Genomic DNA, 25,798 nt, shown 5'->3' with positions numbered 1-25,798 from the left:
TCCTGGAGAAGCCCATTCATTCAGCCTCCCCCTTCTTGGGCCTTGTGACACCATAGCCAGCCTAGCAGTAGTCAGTTGGCAAGGCTGCTGGAGCCCCAGACTTGCTCAGGGTTAAGATGATGTAGAGGCTCTAGTGGCAGTACCTAAAAGGGGGGTGTGGCTGCATCTTCCCTGAAAAAATTTCCCTCCAAAACTCCTGAATGAAAAGGCCTCCTAGAAGATCCTATACTGATGCCTGGGAGCTAGGAATGTATTCTCTAGAAGAGACTCTGAAACACAAACAACCATTCAAGAGGAAGCAGGAGGGAACTGGAAACCACCAGATGCGACAGCTGCCTGGCAGAGAGGGGGTGTTTGGACATAAGGCGAACATTTGGAGGCAAGTCACAAGTAGGACTGAGCAAAAACTGAAGGGGAGGTTTCTATGGAGTCTTTTCTTTTTTTGGCTAAAAAGAACTTTCTAGTAAATGAAGTTGCCCTTGAAGGAAGGGGCAGGCAGGGACTGAAGAGTTGAAGATGGGATGTCTCCATTGGGTGGGAGGTGGAAAGAAAGCCCCGCCCAGTGCTGAGAGTCAGTGATTACAAACATAGGTTCCGGATCTCTGCCAGGCCACCCATCCTCTAACTGGGTTACTGAGATGCTCTCAGACTTGTTAATGGTTTCCAGCTGTATCCAAAATGTACTTTTTTTTTTTTTTTTAACTCTTTTATACCTGAATGGATCAGAGCTGTGTTTCCTTCAGACTGGAGAGAGGACTGAAGTTAGAGCTCCTGCTCTTTTCCTAAACACCCCTCCCAGACAGTCCTGGCCACACAGGGCTGGGCCAGCATGCAAGTCCTCCTGGGAACCCCGGGGGCTGAGTGTGATCGCAGGCTAAAACAATTTGTGGTCCCCATGGAAGAGGGGAGTGCCACGCTTAAAACAGTTTTGTGGTTTCATTCTCCCCACCACAGGCTGCTTCCTCTCCAGTTATTTTCTTTTTATCTTCCATTCCTTTAAACCCCGATACTCAAGGCTGCATGGACTATTTTGAGTCTGGGAGCACTGTTTTAAAGAGACAATTTAAGGATGGAAGATTCCTGTGTAGCTTCTCCTTAAACTGGTTAATTGTCGGATCACTGGGTGTATAACTAAATGCGTTCAACTCTCCTCCCTTCCGCAGATCACTGCCCCATTCTTGAATGCAGCTCCTCCCTTGGATGCAAAGAAAATGAAAGCATTCCCTCTAGGCTCTTAGTTGTGTGAAATAGGAAGTGACAGCTCTGCGCCCTGGGATTCCGTGTGGGTGTGACTTTGGCATCTTGAGGTTTTGGACCTCCTGGTAGGCCAACCTGACTCTTCTGGAGTTGTGAATGGGTGCTATGGAGAAGCTTGTTGCCTGAGTGCCATACAGTGATCGAACCTACAGCAAGACAGGTGCCCAGGCAGGAGAATTTTCCATGGAATAGTTGGCTTAGAATGACAAGGGGAAAAGTGTCACATGGGAATATTTTGCTTCCTGCTCATCAATTCCCACCCTCAACTAGCCCCTTCCTTTGGGGGGATTTGTTTGCTTGTTTGTCTTGCTTTCACAAAGGCTGGGGGCAGTCCCTTCAATAAGGTCTGTTTTATCTGCATCCAGTTGGATTAGCAACTGGTGAATTAACTCACCTCACGATAGGGGGAGGGGGGATAAAATGAAATCAAGCATGTACACTCGTGTACTTTGGAAGATGTACTGTTCACTGTCCCCTGAGCCTTAGTTGCCAAATCAGTGCCTCCTTGCTCCCTTCAGACCTGAGACAGATACTTCTTAAGCTGCCTTAATGTTGACTTCTCCTCTGCAGGAAAGATTATTTCCACGCTTGTGAGAGGAAACACAAAGATAGATGAACATGAACCTAACCCACAGAGGAGGAAGAGAGAAAAGGCAAACTTCCGGGAAGGCATGTGGGATCTTGCCAGACTAGGGATCAAACCTGTGTGCCCTCCATGAGCCACCAGGGAAGCCCCCATCCTATTCTTAGTAGTTTGCATCTGTTAACTATCAGCTGTAACGTGGGATAGTTCAAAAGTATGCAGAGGAAATCCAGAGATAAATCATTTTATTTGGGCCTTAAGTGGATGGATGGAAGATTCTTAGAAGGTTGCAAGAAAACAGACTACTTCACAAATAACTGGGAAAATACTGTAAAGGAATAAACTGTGATTCCCATATACTCAAAAAGATGCAAATGACTGCTTCTTGTTGGCTGGATTTAGATATTACATTTTCCAATGATTTTGGCCATCACTCTGAAATTTTAATTAGCTTACTCTCTCCAGCTTAATTTTCTGTACAAATTGAACAAATATTTGACCTTTAAACATGCTTTGTCATTGCAACCTGTTCTTCCAACGTGCTTGACTATATATGCTTGATTTCATTCCTTCCTGAGTGTACTTTTGTGAGTGGAAGTGGGAGAACCCTGGGCTGAAGTTACAGACCTCCTGGGGAAGCCCAGAACTACTCGAGGGGAAGCTGCTCAGAGACCTGTTTTCTGGCCATTTGCTCTGCTCCCACCTCATATGATTCCTTAAGGTTACCTTGCCTTTTCAGGGCTGTTATCATTTTCTCGAGGGAACTCACATCAGGGCATCTCAGAATCTGTTCTTCCCAGAGGACCTTGGCACTAGACACAGGGAAAAGAGAACCATTTGCAACCCAGATGGCAAGAACTGAAGATAACTTTTAGATGTTGTTCTCTGAGGCAATGGGTCTGCTGTACTGATCTCAGAAGCAAAACAGGTACTGTCTGAGCCTCTACTTTCATGCAACTTTGGGATCTTAGAGGCACAGCTGCAGATATTTCTGCTGTAAGTTGGGTTTTCTGCCTGACCTAATAATAGAGTGATTATTGGATGATGTCACATACAATAAGCCAATGATGTAGAGGCCAAATCAAACTCTATAATCTCCTGCTTATTTTCCATTCATCTTTTCAGTGAATGTGGTTTTCCAGGCAAACCACATCGCTTCGGGAAAACAAATTTCATCAATTAGAGAAGGCTGTTATAGGCTTGCCTCCTGGCTGTTAATGAGAAAGAATTATTATAACATAAAAGCACTTATGCATAAGCAGTTTTGATCTGAAACTTAATTTTGTTGGATTGTGAAATTCAACTAGAGTAAAATTCCATTTTTAAGAAAATCATGCAAAAACGTTAAAGAGACAAAATGACCACCAAAAAAAATTTTAAGATGAAAGCTTCCTTCTCCTTGATCCTGACACCAGTGACCAGATCATGTTAATTCTTCCTTGGCAGCAAATTCTTTTGCAAAAATTCTTTTCCGTTTTGCTTAAACAGTCTTTGATCATGTTGAATCTTTTTAAAAAAATCTATGCTACTGAAGTATAGCTGATTTTAAATGTCATATTAATTTCTGTTGTACAGCAAAGCGATTCAGTTATACATGTATGTATTCTTTTCAATTATCATTTATCACAGGATATTGAGTATAGTTCCCTGTGCTATATGGGAGGAACTTACTGTTTATCCATCCTATACATAATCATTTTTTAAAATTTTTATTTATTTATTCAGGCTGCACTGGGCCTCTGTTACTGCCTGGGCCTTTCCCCAGTTGCTGTGAGTGAGGGCTACTCCCCAGTTGTGGTCCTCAGGCTTCTTGTTGGGTGCCTTCTCTTGTGGAGCACATGCTTAGTTGCTCTGAGGCATGTGGGACCTTCCCGGACTAGGGATCAAACCCACGTCTCCTGCACTGGCACGTGGACTCTTCCAGTGAGCCACCAGGGAAGCCGCCATCCCATACATAATAGTTTGCACCTGCCAACCCCAGATGCCCAGTCCTTCCCTCACTCACCTCCTCCCCCTCTTGGCAAGTACAAGTCTGCTCTCCATCTCTGTGAGTCTGTTTCTGTTTCACTGATAAGTTCATTTGCATCATATTTGAGATTCTGCATATGGGTGATATCTATGGTATCTGTCTTTCTCTGTCTGACTCACTTCACTTAGGATGATAATCTCTACATCCATCTATGTTGCTGCAAATAGCATTATTTAACTCTTTTTATGGCTGAGTAGTATTCCATTATATATATAGGGACACACCACATTTTCTCTATCCATTCATCTATTGGTGGACATTTAGGTTGTTTGCATATTTTGGCTATTGTAAATGGCGCTGCTATGAATGTAAGGATGCATGTATCTTTCTGAATTACAGTTTTGTCCAGATATATACTCAGGAGTGTGATAGTTAGATGACCATGTTGCATCTTTGGTCAAAAGCTATTAGTACCTTTTTGCTGCCTTGAGGAAAAATTCCAAAATCTTTAGGGCCTTTCCATAGTCCCCTCCATGGGGAGTATTGGGGGTTAAATAAGTATTTTCCCCTTTGTATAAAAGATTTCTCTGGATGCAACAGTTGAGGGAAACCTAGGATGTTTGTTGAAAAGGGTTTATAAAGACAAAGCTAGTCACAGACACTTGCCTCAATAAATAAACCCAAGCTGCAGCTCTAAGCATGTCAAAAAGCCTATAAAGATTGGTCCCAGAAGCTAGTGTTTTTGTCAGCCTTGAGAAAACACCTTCATCCATACACCACAGATAAAAGAGTGGTTGAATGACAGAGGTTAATATGCCTGTGGTGACACAGCTTTTGGGCAATTGCAGAAATTTATATGTCTAAAAATAACCTACTCTTTAAAATTTTTTTTGGCTGCACCACAAGGCATATAAGAACTTAGTTCCCTGACCAGGGGGATAGAACCTGTTGCTGCAGTGTGGTGTATGGAGTCTGGAGTGTGGAGTGTTAACCACCGGGCCGCCAGGGATGTCCCTAAAAGTAACCCACTTTTAATTTAGAAAGGACTGTAATACATAATTTTCACTTGATTCTTACAAACCCTGAGAGGCATATTGTCCTTATTTTCCAGAGAGAGAAGTTTGCTTGTTCAAGCTCAGGTGCCAAGTAACAGAGCCAGGCCCTGAACTTGCACGCTGGGGCTCCAGGCACGTAGCTTTGCCAGCTCCACTTGGTTGCTTCTCCCACCACTGAAGAGAAGGAGCTAAATTGTTGCCTCCCTTCTCTAATCCTGCAAGGCTTTTCTGAACCTAAAGATCATTGACAACCACTAGTGGGTGAATCGGAGAAGGCAATGGCACCCCACTCCAGTACTCTTGACTGGAAAACCCCATGGACTGAGAAGCCTGGTGGGCTGCAGTCCATGGGGTCACTAAGAGTCAGACACAACTGAGCGACTTCACTTTCACTTTTCACTTTCATACATTGGAGAAGGAAATGGCAACCCACTCCAGTGTTCTTGCCTGGAGAATCCCAGGGATGGTGGAGCCTGGTGGGCTGCCGTCTATGGGGTCGCATAGAGTTGGACACGACTGAGGCGACTTAGCAGCAGCAGCAGCAGCAGTGGGTGAACACAGGAAATGTCTTGTAAATAGGTTGTCTGTGTGGGTGTGTTAGTGTGCATTTGTGTGTATCTGTACACATCTGTGCATTTATCCCTAATACTTGCAAGGCAACTCTTCTACTGCAATTTTCCTTGCATTCTTTGCCTATTATTTCTGAGGATTGCCATGGTAGAATTTATTCAAGTAAAAGTCTGTAGCAGAGAGTCGGCTTTCTTTCTCACCTACACACCAGAAGGAGGACTAGAAGTTAATCCACTTCCTTTTTCATGGTTTGAGAGAGGGCACATGCACCAATCTGTGTGAAGACACTTGTGTTGGAACCAAGTGTGTTCTTGGTACCAACACCTGAAGAGCAAGAAAACATTGTGGGTTACTTACCAGTTGCTATGGCTGAAAACATATGAGCTCAGTGAGGAAGCTGTGTGTGTGCTATACCAAATCCTACACGCACAGGGCCATATGTTGTCAATAGCGCCGATACAATCAATAACCAAGTCCCAGAACAGTTACAGGAGAAGGCAATGGCACCCCACTCCAGTACTCTTGCTGGAAAATCCCATGGACTGAGATAGCCTGGTAGGCTGCAGTCCATGGGGTTGCTAAGGGTCAAACACAACTGAGTGGCTTCACTTTCACTTTTCACTTTCATGCCTTGGAGAGGAAATAGCAACCCACTCCAGTGTTCTTGCCTGGAGAATCCCAGGGATGGCAGAGCCTGGTGGGCTGCCGTCTATGGGGTCGCACAGAGTCAGACACGACTGAAGAGACTTAGCAGCAGCAGCAGCAGCAGCAGAACAGTTACCTCCTCATACTGAGGCAGTACCTCTGGGAATTAGCCACCCTTTCAAGGTCGATTGCAAAAATATTTCCATGCTTTACATGATATTAAGGTTAATTTACTGGAGGTAACTAAGCGAATAAAAGGTAATACATTTCACCCCAAGCTAAGACTATTTCAACAGACTCCAATATAATGGAAATATTTCAGAATGTGGTTTCACTGCCTGCAGGGAATATCTTGCTGTTGTTTATCTTGCTGACTGTTGGCTTCCTCATGTAGATTTCCTGCTCAGAACACTCTCCGTGTCTCCACCCGTTGAAGAATGGCAAAAAACAAAGCTTCTCAGACTGACGTTACCTAGTCCTAACCCATCTTCCAGCTGCATCTCCTGTGAGGTCCCAACAGTTAAGCCAAATCATGCCACTCACTATTTCCCAATGCCATCTCACTCATGATATATGGAAAGCCTGAAAAGCCTTGAAAGCCTTCCCATCTATCTCTGCCTGTAAAATTCCACTGATTTTTCATGTCCTATCTCAAATATTCCTTCAAGAAACCAGTATGAATCCTATTGTATGTGCATGCTAAGTCTTTTCAGTCATGTCTGACTCTCTGTGACCCCATGAACTGGCCCACCAAGCTCCTCTGTCCATGGGATTCTCCAGGCAAGAATACTGGGGTGAATTGCCATGCCCTGCTCCAGGAGATCTTCCTGACCCAGGGATCGAACCCAAGTCTTTGATGTCTTCTGCATTGGCAGGTGAGTTCTTTACCACTGGTGTCACCCGGGAGGCCCTTTGAATCCTATTGTAGTCCCCTTGTTATTCTTTTGTAGCATTTACCACATTTTGCTTTATTTTATAGTGTTTTGTTTCACTGCTGTTGTTCTATTTCATTCTGCTGTTTGTCCATTCATCCAGCAAATACCTAATGAGCACTAATTATGTGTTCATGGTGATTTTGATCTAGTTGAAAAGACAGATTACACATATATATATATATATATATATATATATATATTTAAAGCTCTTATAATAATGTGCAGTAAGTCAACAGTAGGGGAAGTGTAGCGTACCCTGGAGCCATGTAAACTGGTTTTTGGTATGTTGGTAGTGGCTGTTGGGTCCAGGAAGGCTTTCCTGTGCACAATTTTATTTTACCCTATGTGAGACCAGGTGCTCAGTGAAGTCAGAGACTTTGCAGAATGGGCAGGCAATAATGTGTTGGAGTTAGTCACCACATCTCTCACCTGGTAACACTATCTCATCTGACCCCACTTTAGACTAAGTCCATTGCTTCTGGACTTCATGAAATTAAAAGACGCTTACTCCTTGGAAGGAAAGTTATGACCAACCTAGATAGTATATTGAAAAGCAGAGATATTACTTTACCAACAAAGGTCTGTCTAGTCAAGGCTATGGTTTTTCCAGTGGTCATGTATGGATGTGAGAGTTGGACTGTGAAGAGAGCTGAGCACCAAAGAATTGATGCTTTTGAACTGTGGTGCTGGAGAAGACTCTTGAGAGTCCCTTGGACTGCAAGGAGATCCAACCAGTCCATTCTGAAGGAGATCAGTCCTGGGTGTTCTTTGGAAGGACTGATGCTAAAGCTGAAACTCCAATACTATGGCCACCTCATGCGAAGAGTTGACTCATTGGAAAAGACTCTGATGCTGGGAGGGATTGGGGGCAGGAGGAGAAGGGGACAACAGAGGATGAGATGGCATCACCGACCCAATGGACATGAGTTTGGGTAAACTCCGGGAGTTGGTGATGGACAGGGAGGCCTGGCGTGCTGTGATTCACAGGGTTGCAAAGAGTCAGACACGACTGAGTGACTGAACAGAACTGAACTGATTGCTTCTGGAGCTCTCCTGGGGCTTCCTTACATGTAGAAATGCTATGGAAGAGATTTTACAACTTAAAAGCTTTTCTCTTTCTAGCATAGGAACTCTGCCAGTCAGGGACTTTGCTAGAGTTATTCCCCATAACTTACGGGGAAAAGAATGATGTGTTTATTACAGTATGGGCTAAAAAGCTCATGAGTTGAAGAGAAAGCCTTTTTTGAAGGTGGAATCTACACATAAATGAAGTTAATCCTTAAAATCCACAAGGTATCTTGACTACTGTAGGAGAAGAGTTTCATGAACACAACTAAATCCTTCAACCTTTATTTGTTGTCTTCAATGGTCAAGAAAAATGCAACCGCATTTTGGCCATTTGTTAGAAACCGTGTGAATAGGTTTATGCTGATTAAATATATCAGTGACGTGCCTGTGGGTAAGGTTGAATCTATGGCTCCAAAACATAGCAGGAAAATGAGAGCCTTGAAAAAGTCACCTGTGTAAAAAAACTTGATAAAGCTCTCATTTTGTACAGTATGGAAAGCTTTACTCGGCACCATACAGCAGGGTAATTCACTAAGACATTTGTGTGTGTGCTCAGTCATGTCTGACTCTGCGACCTCATGGACTGTAGCCTGCCAGGCTCCTTTGTCCATGGGATTTCCCAGGCAAGACTACTGGAGTGAGTTGCCATTTCCTTTTTCATACTAACTTATGCTTATTTTTATTGTATTTTCCCCTCTTACTGTTCCAAGAAGGTAGTCAGATTTTTGTGTTCTCCTATTTGGGGCTCATGGTTGCAAGGGAGAGGGCAGGGGTTACCTGGCAACCCTCCCTCAAGGCTTTGGGAATTAGGTACTCTAAATACTCCTTGTTTGAGGGGATTGGGCTTGGCCAGTCCAAAGAGTGATGGAGAGAAAAATGACCTTCCATGACTGGAAGATGGGAGTGAGCGGGTAGGTCCCAGTAAGGGAAAGGCCTCTGTTCCCTAACAGTTGTCTTGGGTGAGCATCACTTTGGGACAATACTTGGGGTGGTGCCCCTCTGGGTAGAACCTTAGGCATGAGGCTTCCCCACATTTCCAAGGTCCCACAATTTATGAAACAGGGGAGCTATTCAGCTTCTAGAAATAACATGGGTTTGAACACTGAACAGTGCAGAGGCTCTCCCTGAATGTTGTAGATTGTACAAGGCTTCCAAGGACTGGAGCTGGGCGGGAGGAAGCCCACTAATGAGGGAACTTTAATATCTCACCCCTTGGCAATTGGAGTCAGACTTGATTTGATTTATAAAGTAAGGTCATGTGATAAGCCAAGTGACAGAAGAAAACTGTACCCAACACAGCTCTGTGCATGACAGCGAAATACCGGCCTGGAATGAATGGTCACACTTGAGTGGGAGGAGCAGAGCTGTAAGCACTAGTTCCGCGGTTTTTATCTCCGCTTTCCCTTTTGTAAAACCCTCATGTGAGATTATTTTCAACATGTACTACCTTCTTGGTCCAAAGGTCTGCCAGTGAAGCTGGGCAACATCCAAAAGGGCCCCTGGGAGGAGACGGGTAGACCAAAGAAATAGAAGGAAAAAGAATTGAGAAGAAAAAGAAATGAGAAAGCGGAGGAAGTAAGGAGGAGAGAAAGTGCCAGTTACCTACAGTAACAGTAACCCTCTGCAGAGACAGATGTGGCCCAAGGTCTCAGGCCAAGTCAAAGGAAGAAACTCCGTTTCCCGAATTTCCTCTATTGCCCCACATCTCTTCTCTTTTATTTCCTATTTGCTCAGCACTTGATTATCTTAGCAGCTCATCTGCTTCTAGACAACAGATACTGGGTTAACCAAAAAAACGTCATTCGAGTTTTTCCATAAGATGGTCCAGAAAAACCCAAATTAAATTTTTGGTCAACCAGATACTTCATTCCTAAATTCTGGCTAGTCTGGGACAAGGCACTGGAAAGGCATCTGGGCTTGAGCCTCACAGAGACCTGAATTTCAGATCCAGCTGTGCCAACTCATGGCACCATGTCTGATCACTAGATCTTCAGGAGCTGAAAGGAGTTCTACATGCAAATTAGTGTCAGTAAACTGTTCCCTGAGCAAAACTCTCAAATGACCTCCCCCTTGTTATCTTACCTTGAGCCCTCTGGCTGGTGAAGACTTTTAGTCCTGAATAAACACTGGGGAAAATTGAAGGTGGGCCAGGAAAGACACAGAGTGCACTGAAAGAACCCACGGTTTCACATTTATGTCTGTAAGCAGCCCTGACCTTATGGGCATCTAATCTAGCGGCTCTCAAATTTCACCAGGCTTCAGAGTGCAAGGTCTCCAGACTTCTGATCCTTAGATACTTACCTCCAGAAGGAGCTTAGGGCTCTCTGGGTATACAAAAGACACTCAGCAGGTACATTGATTTATCTTTCCAGGAATTAGGAGAAGTTGTAATTGTTCTGTCTTCCAGTTCACTGTTGGTGTGAAATTCTGTCGAGACTTGGTAGCTACTTTCATCCTATCTGTAGGCACGTGTCTGTGTGTAATACTAACTCACTAATATATTGTGTTCTCTCTCTTCTCTCTTCATATATTTGGACGAAGGGATTTTGTTGCTTTTTGCTGGCAGGATTGTTTTACTTCCCTAACACAACCCTAATCATTCTACTCTTCTTTGAAAACTACCCTCCCAGCCTACGCTGCTGCAGTTAGAGTTTCTCTCCCAGGGATTTGAAATCAGGACTGAGAGACATGGTCTGCATGAAGCAGAGTTGGTGGGGGGTGGGGTGGGCGGGTAGGGGCTTGGGCAGTGAGTCAGATATATAGAGAGGAGTAGGGGCACCAATTTTGGGGGTCTTTCTGCCTAGGGTACAGTCCAGTGAGTTCCATCTGCCCTTCCAGCCTTGGGTTCTGTGAGATACTTCCTGTCCTGCCAAAATCTCCTTAAATTGCCCTTGGATTTCTGCTAATTGAGCCTAAATAACCTGCACTGAAATGCTCCCCATTGCCCTCATGCTGAACTGCAGATTGCTGGATGCAGCAACAAAGCTCTTTGTGATCTGGTGCCTGCTTCCCCCTCCATCTCTCATCTCAACAAAACCTCGGTCATACTAAACTAATTTTTTAGCTCTTTCTATTCTTTAGGCCTTGGAGATGCTTTTTTTCTTTCTGTTTATAACACTCTTTTCTCTTCATGTTTGCCTGATCAATCCCTATTTGGCCTTCAGATATCAGTGTTGGTGTGTCACTTCCTCTGGGAAAACCTCCCAGATACATAACTTTTTTTCTCTATATTCTTGGAGTACCTTTAGCTCCCAAGGCCTAGCATTTATATAAGACATCATAGTTGCCTGGTGACTTGTCTTTCTTCCTCTCTAGATTTTGAAGCTCTGTGAGGGTAAAGTCTGAGTCTCAATCACTGTTGTGTCTGAGTGTTTAACAGTACCTGGTACTTGGCTGGCACCAAATCAGTACTTGTCAGATGAATGAATGATGTGCCTCCCTTGCTATCAGTCACCTGCCCCGGTGGCAGATTAAAAACGTTGAATAGAAAAAAATGAAAATTACTTTGGCCTCAAGCTATAGACTACAATTTGGAAATACTCCTGAGGTAAAGAATCAGATATCACCATACTTTGGGAATATCCTATTACCTCATTGCATCTATCTTCCCCACCCCTTCTTAATGACTGTGACAGAGTTTCTAATTAGAGAAAAAACATCATGCATATATTGACTCAAAAGGGAGATTTTGTGAATAAGGTTAGAATTTAGCATATCAGAAATTCAATCCATTTGAGATCTCTCTAAGAGGTTTCCCCTTGGGTCATTTAGCACAGAATTTCATAGTCACTGAAAACTGTTGTCATGGTAATCATGGAATCTTTCATGATTTTTGTATATGAGTCAATGAAGATACTGGAAACAATCCAAAGGAATTCATACTTGGGGGTGCATTTGTCTCCATATTAGCTCAATCACTGTTTTGAACACACATCTGCCCCTGGGCCAATTCTCTTGGCTCTCAGCCTTGACAGGAATAAATAAACAACTAATTCCTTTTTAGTATTTCAGGCTAGGAGGCTGTGGATGGCTGCCCTTCTGGTCTCATTTCAACAGGAAGTTGTGCACAAATGGCTTAAAGGAACAGAAAAAAAAATGCTGTGTGAAACATCTCTTTTTCTATTTCAAAATTTTAATGTTGCTGATTTCAAGGCACCTAAATCTAATGCCTAAACAGAAGTTTCTGTTGTAGAGAGCACAGAACACTGAATGTACCTAAAGTCTTTCTTTTATGGTCCTTCTTAAATATACCTTAATCCAAGCCTCCATCAAGTCTACAAATTCACATCCAGGTAGTTCAGTGTGCTGAGAATATTTAAGTGTGAGATTTTCCATTTATGTTCCATTCTGCTAGTCCCCCCCGCCACACATCTATTTTCTCTTCTTTCCTAATAATAGAACACCTTGCGTTTAGGAGGCATGTAGATTCTTGAAATCAAGACATTTCTGTTCTCCCTGAATGCTGGTCAATGGTATTTAAGTCGAAGTGGTGTATTTGACTTCCTGGACTTATCTTTAAAGGGAGTAAATATGTAACCTTCTTCATCCCTTCCTACTGACTGGAATGTGGACATGCTGGATGGAGCTGGGGTAGCTATTTTGGACAATGAGTTGAAAGCCATGTTGGGAAAAGCAGAACGGCAAGATAGAAGGAGCGTGGGTCCCTGAAGACTGTGAAATGTCCATAAAAGCCTAGACTATGTTCACAGGAGAGAGAAAGGAATTTCAGTCTTATTTAATCTGTGGTTATTTTGGATTTTCTGTTGTCTAATCTTAACTAGAAGCCAAAAATGAAATTAATTATTTGTCTTATCACTGATGGGGTGTGAAATTTTTCGTGAGATTACCTACTGATCCCAGGGCATGCTGGAGGGTGGGCAGCTTTGCTGGATTTTTGCATTAGCCAGACTGAATTTTCTGGTATGGGGAATTGAGACAGCATTTCCATGGCAGAAAAATGCCTATTTCAGATTAGTCATAGAGACACAGTGTTGTCTGGCTTTGTATGTACATTTTGAATATAGTGAAACATATCTACCCTAAAATAAGAACTTGTATTTCAAATGCTTTTTGGAATAAAATAGACAACAAATAATGGACTTCTCTGATGGCTCAGTGGGTAAAGAATCCGCCTGCCAATGCAGGAGACACAGGAGACATGGGTTCAATCCCTGGGTCAGGAAGAACCTCTGGAGAAGGAAATGGCAACCCACTCCAGCATTCTTGCCCGAAAAATCCAATGGACAGAGGAGCCTGGTGGGCTACAGTCAAAAGGATACTAAGAATCCTAACTAATTAGTCTGAGTGCAAAGTAATTGAGACAAGAAAATAAAACTCAACCCCAAAACAAACAAAAAACCCCCTAAACTTTCCAAATTAACTGAGACAAGTGTGACAGTCTTGCACATGGAAGACACAAGTTTTGTACTCATGAGGAATTGCAGCTTTACTTACTGAATTTGGGCCTTTTCATTTTCTTCGTCATTTCTTCATTAGATTGTATTCCAGTCACCAGCAAAACTACATGAAGAAAATGCAAAAAATCTAATAAGTATCATTTCACTAAATACTTGCTCTCTTTCGACCTTTATACTTGCTTCAATCACATGGTGAAGTATTCTCATTAGTAAAATGAATTTCCCCTTATTTTATGGTTGAGGAAATAAGATGTATCATTTGTGCTCTTCTTAGCCTCTGCTGAAAGGGCCTTTCAAAAATCTCTCTTGGCTATCTGTCCTTTGTTTTGCTGTCTCTAAATTTCACCACACCAACTCCACCGTCTTTACTTTCCAAAGACAGGAACATAGGTCTAGAGAAGTCCAGTGCTCTGCTTGGGCCCAGGAATGAGTGATAGAGGCGAGATGGGCACCCAGGCCCTTCCTGTGCTCTTTCTTCTGTTCCACACTAAGTTTCCTTTGAGCCTTGTGTTCTTAAAATATAACATAGACCGTTTTTTTCTTATTACTGAAATAATAGATATTGCTGGCAGAAGTGTATAAAAAACACACAAAAACAGTACTACAGAAAATATAGATGAAAGCAAAAGCGTAACATTTTCAGGCTTTTTCTGTATGTGTGTATTCATATGGGTACTTTTAAACAAACTTTTGATAATACTTATACTGTTAACAAGGTGTCATAAACATATCAGTTTGGCCAAAGAGTTCACTGGCATTCTTGATACCATCTTATGGAAAAATCCACACGAACTTTTTGGCCAACCCAGTATTTCTACTTAAAGGTATGTAGAGACCTTTTTTTTTTTTTTCAGTCATTCAAAGTTCCTCCCATAATAATCTGTTAACTGCTTGCAAAATATTGCAGTGCATGGATGTATCATAATTTAGCCAACCCCTTATTTAATATAAATAGCTTCCTCTCTGCATGGATTTCTTATTATTTCCTTAAGATAACATTCCAAATACAATTTCTTGTCTGAAAGATATGCCCACTTAAATTTTTGACATATATTGTGAAAATTTCTCAGAGCAATTTTTTATTAATAATGTCTGAAAATTCTCAGTCCTCTGTATCTACACTAATTGTACTAGTAAACAGAAAAGCACATTTTCCCTTTCAAAGGGCTACTCAGTCTCTATTCTTATTCCTTCCTCTCCAGGAATTCTTCTACCTACCTACCCAAAGATGGTACTGCTCTAATTTACTTCCATTTTAGCCACTCTTTTGAGAAACCCATTTTCTGGATGGAGTTGGGATTCTGGAGGTGAACATGAGGCAGTGGAATAATTAAAACAGGCATTTTACTTCCTACTTTATGTGCTTTTAAAAATTTTTATCTAACAGAACATAGATGCTTGATTAAGGCAAAAATCAGGACTTAGGAATTCTTTAATTAGCAACTATCTTTGAAGGAAAAAGTGGCAATGTCACCAAGTGTTGATTGAGAAAAATTTTTGTATATCTTATGATTCTCTAGCTGGGCTGTGCCAGTGATGTACCTCCTGAATTATCCCCAGCTCTGACTAGCACTCGTTGAGGCCTGGACAGTTGACATACCATGTCCTGCAAGAACAGAACCATAAAAGAGAACTGAGTGAAAACCAAAAGTCTAGCCAAGCAGAATCAAGGCAGACATTTTTTAGGTGTTATTTACTTCTGGGGTTTGGGTGGGTGTGAGTGTCCTGGAGGTCTGATTTTTATAGTAGTCTCTGTGTCATTTAAGTCTATCCAAAGACCGCATCTTCATTTTATACACAAAAATAAATAGCTAAAATTCTAGAATTTTTAAAAAAAAACAAGGATAATAAATATATAGAAAAAATGATGCAAGTTAAGTAGAAAGAGCTAAATACTAATAAATTTGGTTATCAGTTCTCGGTGGAAAACCAAGTTCTGTCCTTCTGGGGCTGTGTGCCTGCGGCGAGTGGTTTATAAGTCTCAGTATCATTAGGACTATAAATATTTCAGTAAGACCACCCCATCACTCACTTTTGCTCACCCAAGACCCTCCAGGCTGAAAACATGCAGAGCTGGGTTCAGTTTTACAGCAGTGGTTAATAAAGTCATTATTTTCAGTGGTAGACAGAGGCCCTCCCCTCAGCTTAGATTCTTGTTAATTAAAGCTGGCAAGAAACCATTCCTCAAGGGGAGGGCTGGTCATTAAGGCTGCAAAAGTGCTTGTGCCCTGAAGCAAGTCTTCATTCCTCATCATTAGGGCCCTTCTTGGTACTTTGGAATTGCAATGGAATTCTATTGCGTGTAGAACTGGGGTGAGAGGAAAATCTGTCTTGTATTCCTGTTCGTAGGAACAGACAGAGCACAGAGATGGATGACTGATGCTCACTTCAAAGTCAAAGCAGGACACAGGTCTGAAAGCACTTGCATGGGAATAGTTAGTTATCTGGCCACTGAGGCCATTAGCATCTAGAGACTTTGAGGAGATCAAGTCTAGAGTCTGAAGTTCCGGGGCAATCATGATTTACCAACTCTGCAACAATACTTCTCAGTTTAAAAAAATTCAGTGTTCCAATTTCGATTAACATGAAAAGTTCTCACCTTTCGCTAGTCATGCTTGACATTTCAAATCAAAGTAAATATTAAAATTATTTTTTCAAATAAAATTTTTCCTATACTTCTCTTTCTCTCTCATCTCTCATCAGGATGGTTAAGATGGCTGAGGTGCAATAGCTTAAAACTTCAACAGTTTAAATACATTATCATCTAGATAATTTATAGAGAAAATACAAATGAGTTAGCTTGAAAAAATGTTAAATCTCATTAATGATTAAAAAAGTGCAGGCTAAAGCAAAATGACATTATATTTTCTCATATTGTGTACTGAATATTGAACTCAGGATTATAGTTATTCCTGGCATGAATTTGGGATTAAGGTAGTCTAGTACACAGTTAGTAAATTCTGAGGAGGTAGAATCATTCTGGAAAGCCATGGGCAATACAGTTCAGTAGCCTTAAAAAGCATTTCTATTCCTTGTCCTAGAAAAAATATATACCTAGTAATGTATCCCAACTTATGATCAGAAATATCCAACTAGGATCCAACTTGTCCATCCTAAAGGAAATCAGTCCCGAATATTCACTGGAAGGACTGATGTTGAAGCTGAAACTTCCAATGCTTGGCCACCTGATGCAAAGAGCTGACTCATTGGAAAAGACCCTGATGCTGGGAAAGATTGAAGGTGGGAGGAGAAGGGGATGACAGAGTATGAGATGGTTGGATGGCATCACCAACTCAATGGACATGACTTTGAGTAAACTCTGGGAGTTGGTGATGAACAAGGAGGCCTGATGTGCTGCAGTCTGTGCGGTTGCACAGAGTCTGACACAACTGAGCAACTGAACTGAATCAAAAATATACACAAAGATTTAGATTTATGTAAAAGATGTTCATTGCAGCATTATTTCTTTTCCTTTCTATCTTTTTTCTTTCTCAACTGCACAGCACTGCACTCAGGATCGTGGTTCTCCTACCAGGGATAGAACCTGCGCCTCCTACGGGGAAGCACTGAGTCTGGACCACCAAGGAGGTACCAGAGCATTATTTCTGATAGCAATCTGGAAGTAATGAAAGGTTGAACATGTCCCAGAGTTCCAGAAAAACATCTATTTCTGCTTTATTGACTATGCCAAAGCCTTTGACTGTGTGGATCACAATACACTGTGGAAAATCTTGAAAGAGATGGGAATACCAGATCACCTGACCTGCCTCTTGAGAAACCTATATGCAGGTCAGGAAGCAACAGTCAGAACTGGCCATGGAACAACAGACTGTCTCCAAATAGGAAAAGGAGTACGTCAAGGCTGTATATTGTCACCCTGCTTATTTAACTTGTATGCAGAGTACATCATGTGAAACTCTGGGTTGGAAGAAGCACAAGCTGGAATCAAGATTGCTGGGAGAAATATCAATAACCTCAGATATGCAGATGACACCACCCTTATGGCAGAAAGTGAAGAGGAACTAAAAAGCCTCTTGATGAAAGTGAAAGTGGAGAGTGAAAAAGTTGGCTTAAAGCTCAATCGTCAGAAAACGAAGATCATGGCATCTGGTCCCATCACTTCATGGGAAATAGATGGGGAAACAGTGGAAATAGTGTCAGACTTTATTTTTGGGGCTCCAAAATCACTGCAGATGGTAACTGCAGCCATGAAATTAAAAGACGCTTACTCCTTGGAAGGAAAGTTATGACCAACCTAGATAGCATATTCAAAAGCAGAGACATTACTTTGCTGACTAAGGCTATAGTTTTTCCAGTGGTCATGTATGGATGTGAGAGTTGGACTGTGAAGAAAGCTGAGTGCTGAAGAATTAATGCTTTTGAACTGTGGTGTTGGAGAAGACTCCTGAGAGTCCCTTAGACTGCAAGGAGATCCAACCAGTCCATTCTGAAGGAGATCAGCCCTGGGATTTCTTTGGAAGGAATGATGCTAAAGGTGAAACTCAGTACTTTGGCCACCTCATGTGAAGAGTTGACTCATTGGAAAAGATTCTGATGCTGGGAGGGACTGGGGGCAGGAGGAAAAGGGGACGACCGAGGATGAGATGGCTGGATGGCATCACTGACCCGATGGATGTGAGTTTGAGTGAACTCCAGGAGATGGTGATGGACAGGGAGGCCTGGCGTGCTGCGATTCATGGGGTCGCAAAGAGTTGGACACGACTGAGCAACTGAACTGAACTGAAGCATTTATTAGGGCTTCACCGGTGGTTCAGTGGTAAAGATTCCGCCCGCCAAGCAGGAGAAGCAGTTTGATCTCTGAGTTGGGAAGTTTCTCTGGAGATGGAAATAGCAACCTGCTTCAGTATTCTTGGCCGGGAAATCCATGGGCAGAGGAGCCTGCTGGGCTCCGTGGACTCCATACAGTCCATGGAGTCACAAAGAATCTGACATGCCTTAGCGACTACAACAACAAACAAAGCATTTATTACAAATGATGTGTAGCAGAAGATTAAATGACCTGGAAAGCTCTAATCATAATCTTGACTCTGACAAAATTAGAACATATACAGAGAGAACTACCTGGAACAAAAAAATCCCAAAATTTTAATAATGGTGGAATTATAATTCCTATTTTATATTTTCTGTGTTTTTCCCATTTCAAAGTATATTTCTTATATATATATACACATACACACATATATATATTCTGTATTTTTTATAGACTGTTTCTTTTCTTGTTAGAAAAAGACAATTGTTCTTTAATTTGTTCATATTGATATCATATTATGTAATAATGAAAAATGCTTTCTTAAATCATTGGCCTGGTTAATAGGTACCTGTGTTCACTTTTCCTGTTGATAATAAATTACAATCAGAATCTATTACATTCAAGGAAAGACATGAAGTGCCAGAACATCTAGCCAGTGATCAAATTAGGAAATACTTACTGAATGCTTAATATGTGTCTAGAACTTTTATAGGAATGCCTCATTCTAGCACATCAACTTCCTGTTCGATCCCTTAGTGCCACTCAGGATACTAACTCAGGTGGTGTTAACAAGGACTCTTTCCTTGACCAACTCTAGTCAGGCTCCTCTAAGCCCTCTTCTCAACGAGGCTTTGACCTTGGGCTTGTGTGTCTGTCCTTGTAGGGCTGCCATCATGTGGTTTTAGCAAGAATCTTGTTTAGAGAGAAATCTTCCGCTCTTGATGTCTGATCATTCTGGTCTGCCTTTAGCAAGAACACTGTCTAGTCAGTTTTGCAAGGATCTCCCGATTCCCTTGCTATCCTCTCAGTCTTCTCCATTCCCTGACCTCTGCAACCTGCGCCTTGGCTACAGATCCCCACTTTTTCTTGTTGTATTCAGAGTTGAGCCCAGTAGAACCCTGGCCTCTCCTTTCCCCTCTTGCAGTGGTTTCTGATTAGCATCTGTTTTTACTGCTTTAAATACTGTCCAGCTCTGGTTCTCTTTAACAGTATTCACAGTGCCTTCCTAGAAACTGATACATAATGCAGATCATTTTAAATCAGCTCAAATTGCCCCTATACTTCGATTTGGAGTTGCATATTCAATGAAACATTTACCATCAAATACATCAGAGCTCCACGGCAGAAACAGGACAGCTTATTCTCTATGATCACATAAATCAATGAGTTATGCTTCAGATCACCGAATATTGAAGCTGGGAGGAGCTTTGGAGGTCACCTTTTTGTTTTATAGAAAAGAAACCAAGGTCAAGGTTGATATCTCAGCTAAATCTGCTGTTTTGGAGGGGGTGGGGACGGAAGTTGGAGCCAGAATGCATGTTTCTGGTGCAGCTTTAGGCTTTTTAGGCTCCTTTCTCCCCGTAAGTGCAGCTGTTGATTTACGTGGTGGTCTGATGACAGTGGGCAGCATAAAACCTTGCTACATCATAAATTTACACATATTTAGAGCAACCATGCTAGCTCCAATATGTATTGATTAAATACTTAATTGACATTTAGAGGGCTTTTGGGGGATCACTGGCTGGTTCTGTGTGATATGGAGATTTATGATAAATACACATTTTGGCCTTTTGGCCAAGTTCTGGCTACCAGCTTCCTAAACCCCTGGAATATCCTCAGTGATAAGAGCAATGGGAGCATCTTTTGTTATAATATTTGATTTCTTGTCCTCAGTTCCTGAAATCAGAGTCATAAAGGTGAAATGGATGTCTTGTTACTCATAACAAGCCCCTTTCAGTTACAACAGTTTATGTTAATGAGATGGCTTTTGAAAACCCCTGAAGATGACAGAGCTGGTTGCCAGGGGAACCAACCCAGAATAGAGAGTTGGAATTTATTCCCATCTCCTGATTTCCCAGGAGGAAAGAGGGGCTGGAGGTTGAATCAGTCACCGATGGCCAGTGAGTTAATCAATCATGTCTATATAATGAAGCCTCCATGAAAATCCCAGAAGAAGGGGTTCAAAGGGTTTCCATGTTGAGAAACCAGAGCTCTTCTGGGTGCCACTGTGCTGGGCCCAAATTCCATGGGGACAGAAGCTCCTCTGTTCAGTCCCTTGCCCTGTGTGTCTCTTTTATCTGGCTGTTGATATGTATCCTCTAATATCCTTTGTAATAAATTGGCAATCTAGTGAATAAAGTAGTTTCCTGAGGTCTGTGAGCTGCTCCAGAAAATTAATCAAACCCAAGGAGAGGGTCATGGGAACCTCTAATTTGTGGCCAATCTGTCAGAAGAGCAAGTGACAACTTAACTCGGTTGGCATCTGGAGTGTGTGTGTGTGTGTGTGTGTGTGTGTGTGTGCACGTGCGTGTGTGTGCGTGTGACTGAGACTTTACCTGTGGAATCTGATGCTGTCTCCAGGTAGATGGTGTCAGAATTGAACTGAGTTGTAGGACACCCAGCTGGTGTTGAGGAATCACTTGGTGTGGGGGAAAAAACTCACATAGAGGAATTGTGGTGTGCAGAATCAGACTCAGACTCTGAAACCTGAAATATCCAACATCCCTGAGAGAATACTTTAGCAATGTTTTTTGAGTGGCTGTAAGATGTGCTGAGGACTTAAAATGCAACGATGTGCAAGACACAGCTCCTGCACGTGGTGATGCACAGTGTCAGGGTAGCAGACTCCTGATGAGATGAATACAATATGACAAGGTTATAATCAATACAGGGCTCCAGAGAAGCTCACAGGAAGATGATCTGATCAATTGGAGGGCAGAGGAAACTTCCTGGAGGACTGTTAGGATGTGTGGGGGTGAGAGGAAAAATATTCTAGGAAACAGAATCACATAGTCAAAGTCCGGGAAGTAATTGACTCGACTTTCAGGGGAATGAAAGGATCAGCACTTTCCAGGTCCCTGGAAGCCAGGATTGGGCTCTGTGATTGAGAAGAGAGCAGGAAAGGATGGAAAGAGCCGTATCAGAGAGGCCTCGTCAGCAAGCAAAGCACTTTAAAGAGGCCTGGGCTCCACCGTGAAGACAAAAGGAAAACGTTGAGTGTTAAATCAGGAGAGTGGAATCAGCTATGGGCTTTAGGGAGATTAATCGGGGTGTAGTGGAGAATGAGTTGGATAAGGATGTAGGACAGGGAGGCTGTCACAGAGCTGAAGAGGGTTATGGGGAACGTGAGAGAAATGGTCCTGGGATGGAGACAAGCAGATGCATAAAGAGATGTCAGGGAGGGGGGCGTATAAGGACATAGAGAAAGAACTTTGTAATAGGAATCTCCTTTTTCTACTTTGATTTGTTACTTTTGGGATGAGCCAACCCTGAGGAGAAATGGATTTTGCCGGAGGGCAGGTTAAGAGGGGCAGGTCAAAAAAGACAGTCAAGTTCTTCTTGGTTCCACAATGTGGCGGACATGGCAAATGGGAACTGGCCTCAGGGTTTCTGTGTTTTGTTCTGATTGTTTTACTGTGGCTAAATCCTTCCTATTCCTGACCTCCTGCCCCACATCTATTCCACTGTGTCCACCTCTGCTAACCTATAGGTTAGTAGACAGACAGCCTCTCAGAAGGGCAAAGTGGGAATGAAGGACCCTGTGCTCTTCACATGAATATTCCTTGCTAAGTTAGTGGTAGAGTCAGAACAAGATTCCCCTAGCCTCCTAGCCCAGCTTCCTGCCAGCGTGCCAGGAATCCCCTTGCCTTTCCAGCTATGTCACCTCTTTCTCCTCCAGTCCTCAGCTCTCCTGTGTAGACTCCTTCTGCACAGACCTTGTGCATTCTGAGTATATTATGGATTGCATTGTGTCCCTTCCCTCCTTCCTAAACCCATAGGACTTCACGTTGGACTTCATGTTGAAGTCTTAGCCCCCACATCCTCAGAAGATGACCTTGATTGTAAATAGAGTGGTTGCAGATGTAATTAGTTAAGTAAGGATGAAGTCATGTGTGGGCTCAGTCATGTCTGACTCTTTGTGACCCCATGGACAACATATAGCCTGCCAGGCTCCTCTGTCCATGGAATTTTCTGGGGAGGAAAATGGAGTGTGTTGCTCTTTTCTTCTCCAGGGGATCTTCCTAACCCAGGGACTGAACCCCTGACACGAGCATTGGCAGGTGGATTCTTTACCACTGAGTCACAGGGAAGCCCAAAGGTGAGGTCATCAGTTCAGTTCAGTTCAGTCGCTCAGTCATGTCTGATTCTTTGTGACCCCATGAATTGCAGCACGCCAGGCCTCCCCGTCCATCACCAACTCCTGGAGTTCACCCAAGCTCATGTCTATTGAGTCCGTGATGCCATCCAGCCATCTCATCCTCTGTCGTCCCCTTCTCCTCCTGCCCCCAATCCCTCCCAGCATCACAGTCTTTTCCAATGAGTCAACTCTTCGCATGAGGTGGCCAAAGTACTGGAGCTTCAGCTTCAGCATCAGTCCTTCATACTGGGGTTATAAATAAGGAAATCCTTCAAATAAGACTGGGGTTATAAAAGGGGAAATTTGGATATAGACACACGCAGAGGGAAAACACCATGTGAAGGTGAAGGCATAGATTGGGGTGAGGCCAAGGAATGCCAAAGATTGCCAGCAAACTACCAGCAGCTAGAAGAGACGCATAGACCATATTTCCCTCTAAAGGAAGGAAAGGAAGGAAATCTGTTGGCCCTGCTGACCCCTTGATTTTGGACTTCTAGCCTCTAGAATTGTGAAAGAATAAAATTTCGTTGTTCTAAGCCCACCGAGTTTGTGGTATTTTGTTATGGCAGCTCTAGCAAACTAATACTGTCTAAAAGGCCTTTGTACCCTTCCCTGCTAATAGCTTCCCTGCTAATAGTGACCTATAAGATCACTCTGCCTGACACAGAGTGGCCACAGCCCTATAGGGTCAAGATTAATAGAAGATTACTCTTGGGCTTAGCGCCAAAGCCATCATCACTTTCCTTTCTTTCAGCAGGTTTACCTGCTGCTCCTTAAGGGCCTACCCCAAATTGTGTTCTCTGGTGATAAGCTTCAAGGATTTCATCTCTAAAAGAATGAGTTGCCAATGGTACACCTAGATAGCAAATTGCAAAGCGGAGACATTACTTTTTCGACAGAGGTAGGTATAGTCAAAGCTATGCTCTTTCTAGTAGTCATATATGGATGTGAGAGTTGGACCATAAAGAAGGCTGAGCACTGAAGAATTGATGCTTTTGAACTGTGGTGTTGGAAAACACTCTTGAGAGTCCCTTGGACAGCAAGGAGATCAAATCAGTCAATCCTAAAGGAAATCAGTCCTGGATATTCACTGGAAGGACTGATGCTGAAGCTGAAGCTCCAATGCTTTGGCCACCTCATGCGAAGAGCTGACTCATTGAAAAAGACCCTGTGTGTGTGTATAACTTGTTCAGTCGTGTCTGACTCTTTGTACAGTCCATGGAATTCTCCAGGCCAGAATACTGGAGTGGGTAGCCTTTCCCTTCTCCAGGAGATCTTCCCAACCCAGGTATCGAACTCAGGTCTCCCACATTGCAGGCAGGTTTTTTTTTTTTTTTTTTTTTTCACCAGCTGAGCCATAAGGGAAAAGACCCTGATGATGGGAAAAATTGAAGGCAAGAGAAGGGGATGACAGAGAATATGATGATTGGAAAGCATTACCAACTCAATGGACATGAATTTGAGCACATTCTGGGAGATAGTGAAGGACAGGGAACCCTGGCATGGTGCAGTCCATGGGTTCACAGAAAGTCGGACTCAGAAACTAAACAACAACAAGGTCACGTCAGAGATATGAATTTTTTTTTTTGAGAAATTAAGAAATAAGGTTCCTAAATCCAGAATCTGTCAATATGCTTTATCTGAAATATTTGCCAGTTGCTGAGTAATACACACACACAAATATGTGTTTATATGCTTAATATGTACTATGCAGACATCTGTAATATATACTTGCTTTATATAAAAAAAAGTATATAGACATACATCCTGAATGTGATCTACATTTAACATTCTGTTAAACATCTCTCCAAAATGTTTATACTAAAAAGATACACTGAACTGTTTATATGCTCTGTCTTGGATTAAACCTCTTGGCAAGATTCTTTGGACATTAGGAGAATGTTAAAAGCGTATCCAGATACACATATAAAAGTACTTACCAAGGAACATTTCAATAACAGATGCCTTCATAGTGAGGACAACAATCCCCATAAATATCAAAATGGCACCCTAGAGAGGAAGAAACAATAACATCATCATGTTTCAGCCAAGAGTTCTGAATTGCGTGCACAGAGTGTAGGGAGGGGCAGCCTCATTTTGCATTGCCCTCTAGAGTCTTAAGATTTCAAGCTGTGGCTCTCTGTAAATAACAGTTGGAGATGGCGGAGGTCAGCTGTAGTGGTACCTAGAGAGGCTATTCTCAAAAAACCCATTCTAGCCGCCAGCCTCCTCCTCTTCAGAGATGTGGTCTTAGACTAAAGAGGAAATAATTCCACAATTTCCTGAATATGTTCAACCAGTCTTCAAATTAGGACAAAAGTCACACTTATGGTATTTACAGAATATTTTTAGATTACAAACTGTTCTAGATTACAGAAGAGATTCATTCACTATTTCTTCAATAAACATTTACCAAACTCCTATTGTATGCCTAGGGATGAGTTTATAAAAATTGAATTAAAAAATAGTTCTGCTCTTAAAAGACACAGTTTGATAGAAGTGAGAAAATATACGTGGACAGAAATGACCCTAACATTAGAGAGTGTGCAGGCCCCAAAAGGGAGAATAAGGGGAGTTTATGGACAAGTGGTTCTCAAACTTAGCCACATATTAGTATCATCTGGGAGTTTTGAAAGGCCCTGATGCCCGGGCTGCACCTCAGACTAATTGAATCAGAATTTCTTGAGAGTGGGGTCTATCTAGGCATTAGGCATTTTCAAAACTCCACAGGTAATTCCAATGTACAGCCAAGTTTGAGTGATTTAGAACAAGGCTTCCTAAACTTAATGTACATATTTGGGGATCTTGTTAAAATTCAGATTCTAATCCAGAGAGTTGCCAAGAAGTCCCTAAGAATTTTAGAGAAAAGCAAGATTATGTCAGCTGTGGGAATAAGAGACAGTCTCGTGAAGGTGGCAGCAATTGGGTTAACTCCAAGAGATGAAAATAGGAGACGAAGTGGCTCCAAGTTGAGGTGAACAGCATTTAAAGATGCTCAGAGGTTGGAAAGCACAGTGGATACAAAGATGCTATTGATCCGTAGGGGTTCCAACTTCTCTTAAGGCTGTGAGGAAACCTTAGGTTTATTCATACCACCATTAATTGAATGAATACTGTGCACACTATATTGTCTAGAATCTGCACAGTAAGCAAAGTAGCAGATTTTATGAT

At 42.4% G+C, this 25,798-nt stretch overlaps 1 protein-coding gene across 2 annotated transcripts in view; it reads right to left on the bottom strand.

Annotated features, from left to right (window-relative positions):
* Positions 1-24,633, bottom strand: part of VIT (vitrin) — a 95,667-nt gene extending 71,034 nt beyond the window's left edge. For both annotated transcript variants that reach the window (XM_013967552.2, XM_018055118.1), the window contains exons 1-2: positions 24,568-24,633; positions 13,537-13,602 (exon numbers count right to left, since the gene is read on the bottom strand). In XM_013967552.2, coding sequence (XP_013823006.2) covers positions 13,537-13,602; positions 24,568-24,619 — 118 coding nt within the window. In that variant the 5' untranslated portion in view covers positions 24,620-24,633. The remainder of the gene's footprint in view (positions 1-13,536; positions 13,603-24,567) is intronic.

This window comes from Capra hircus, chromosome 11 (genome assembly GCF_001704415.2).
Source record: "Capra hircus breed San Clemente chromosome 11, ASM170441v1, whole genome shotgun sequence".
Lineage (NCBI taxonomy): Eukaryota > Metazoa > Chordata > Mammalia > Artiodactyla > Bovidae > Capra > Capra hircus.
This window is presented reverse-complemented; position numbering and strand designations above follow the sequence as displayed.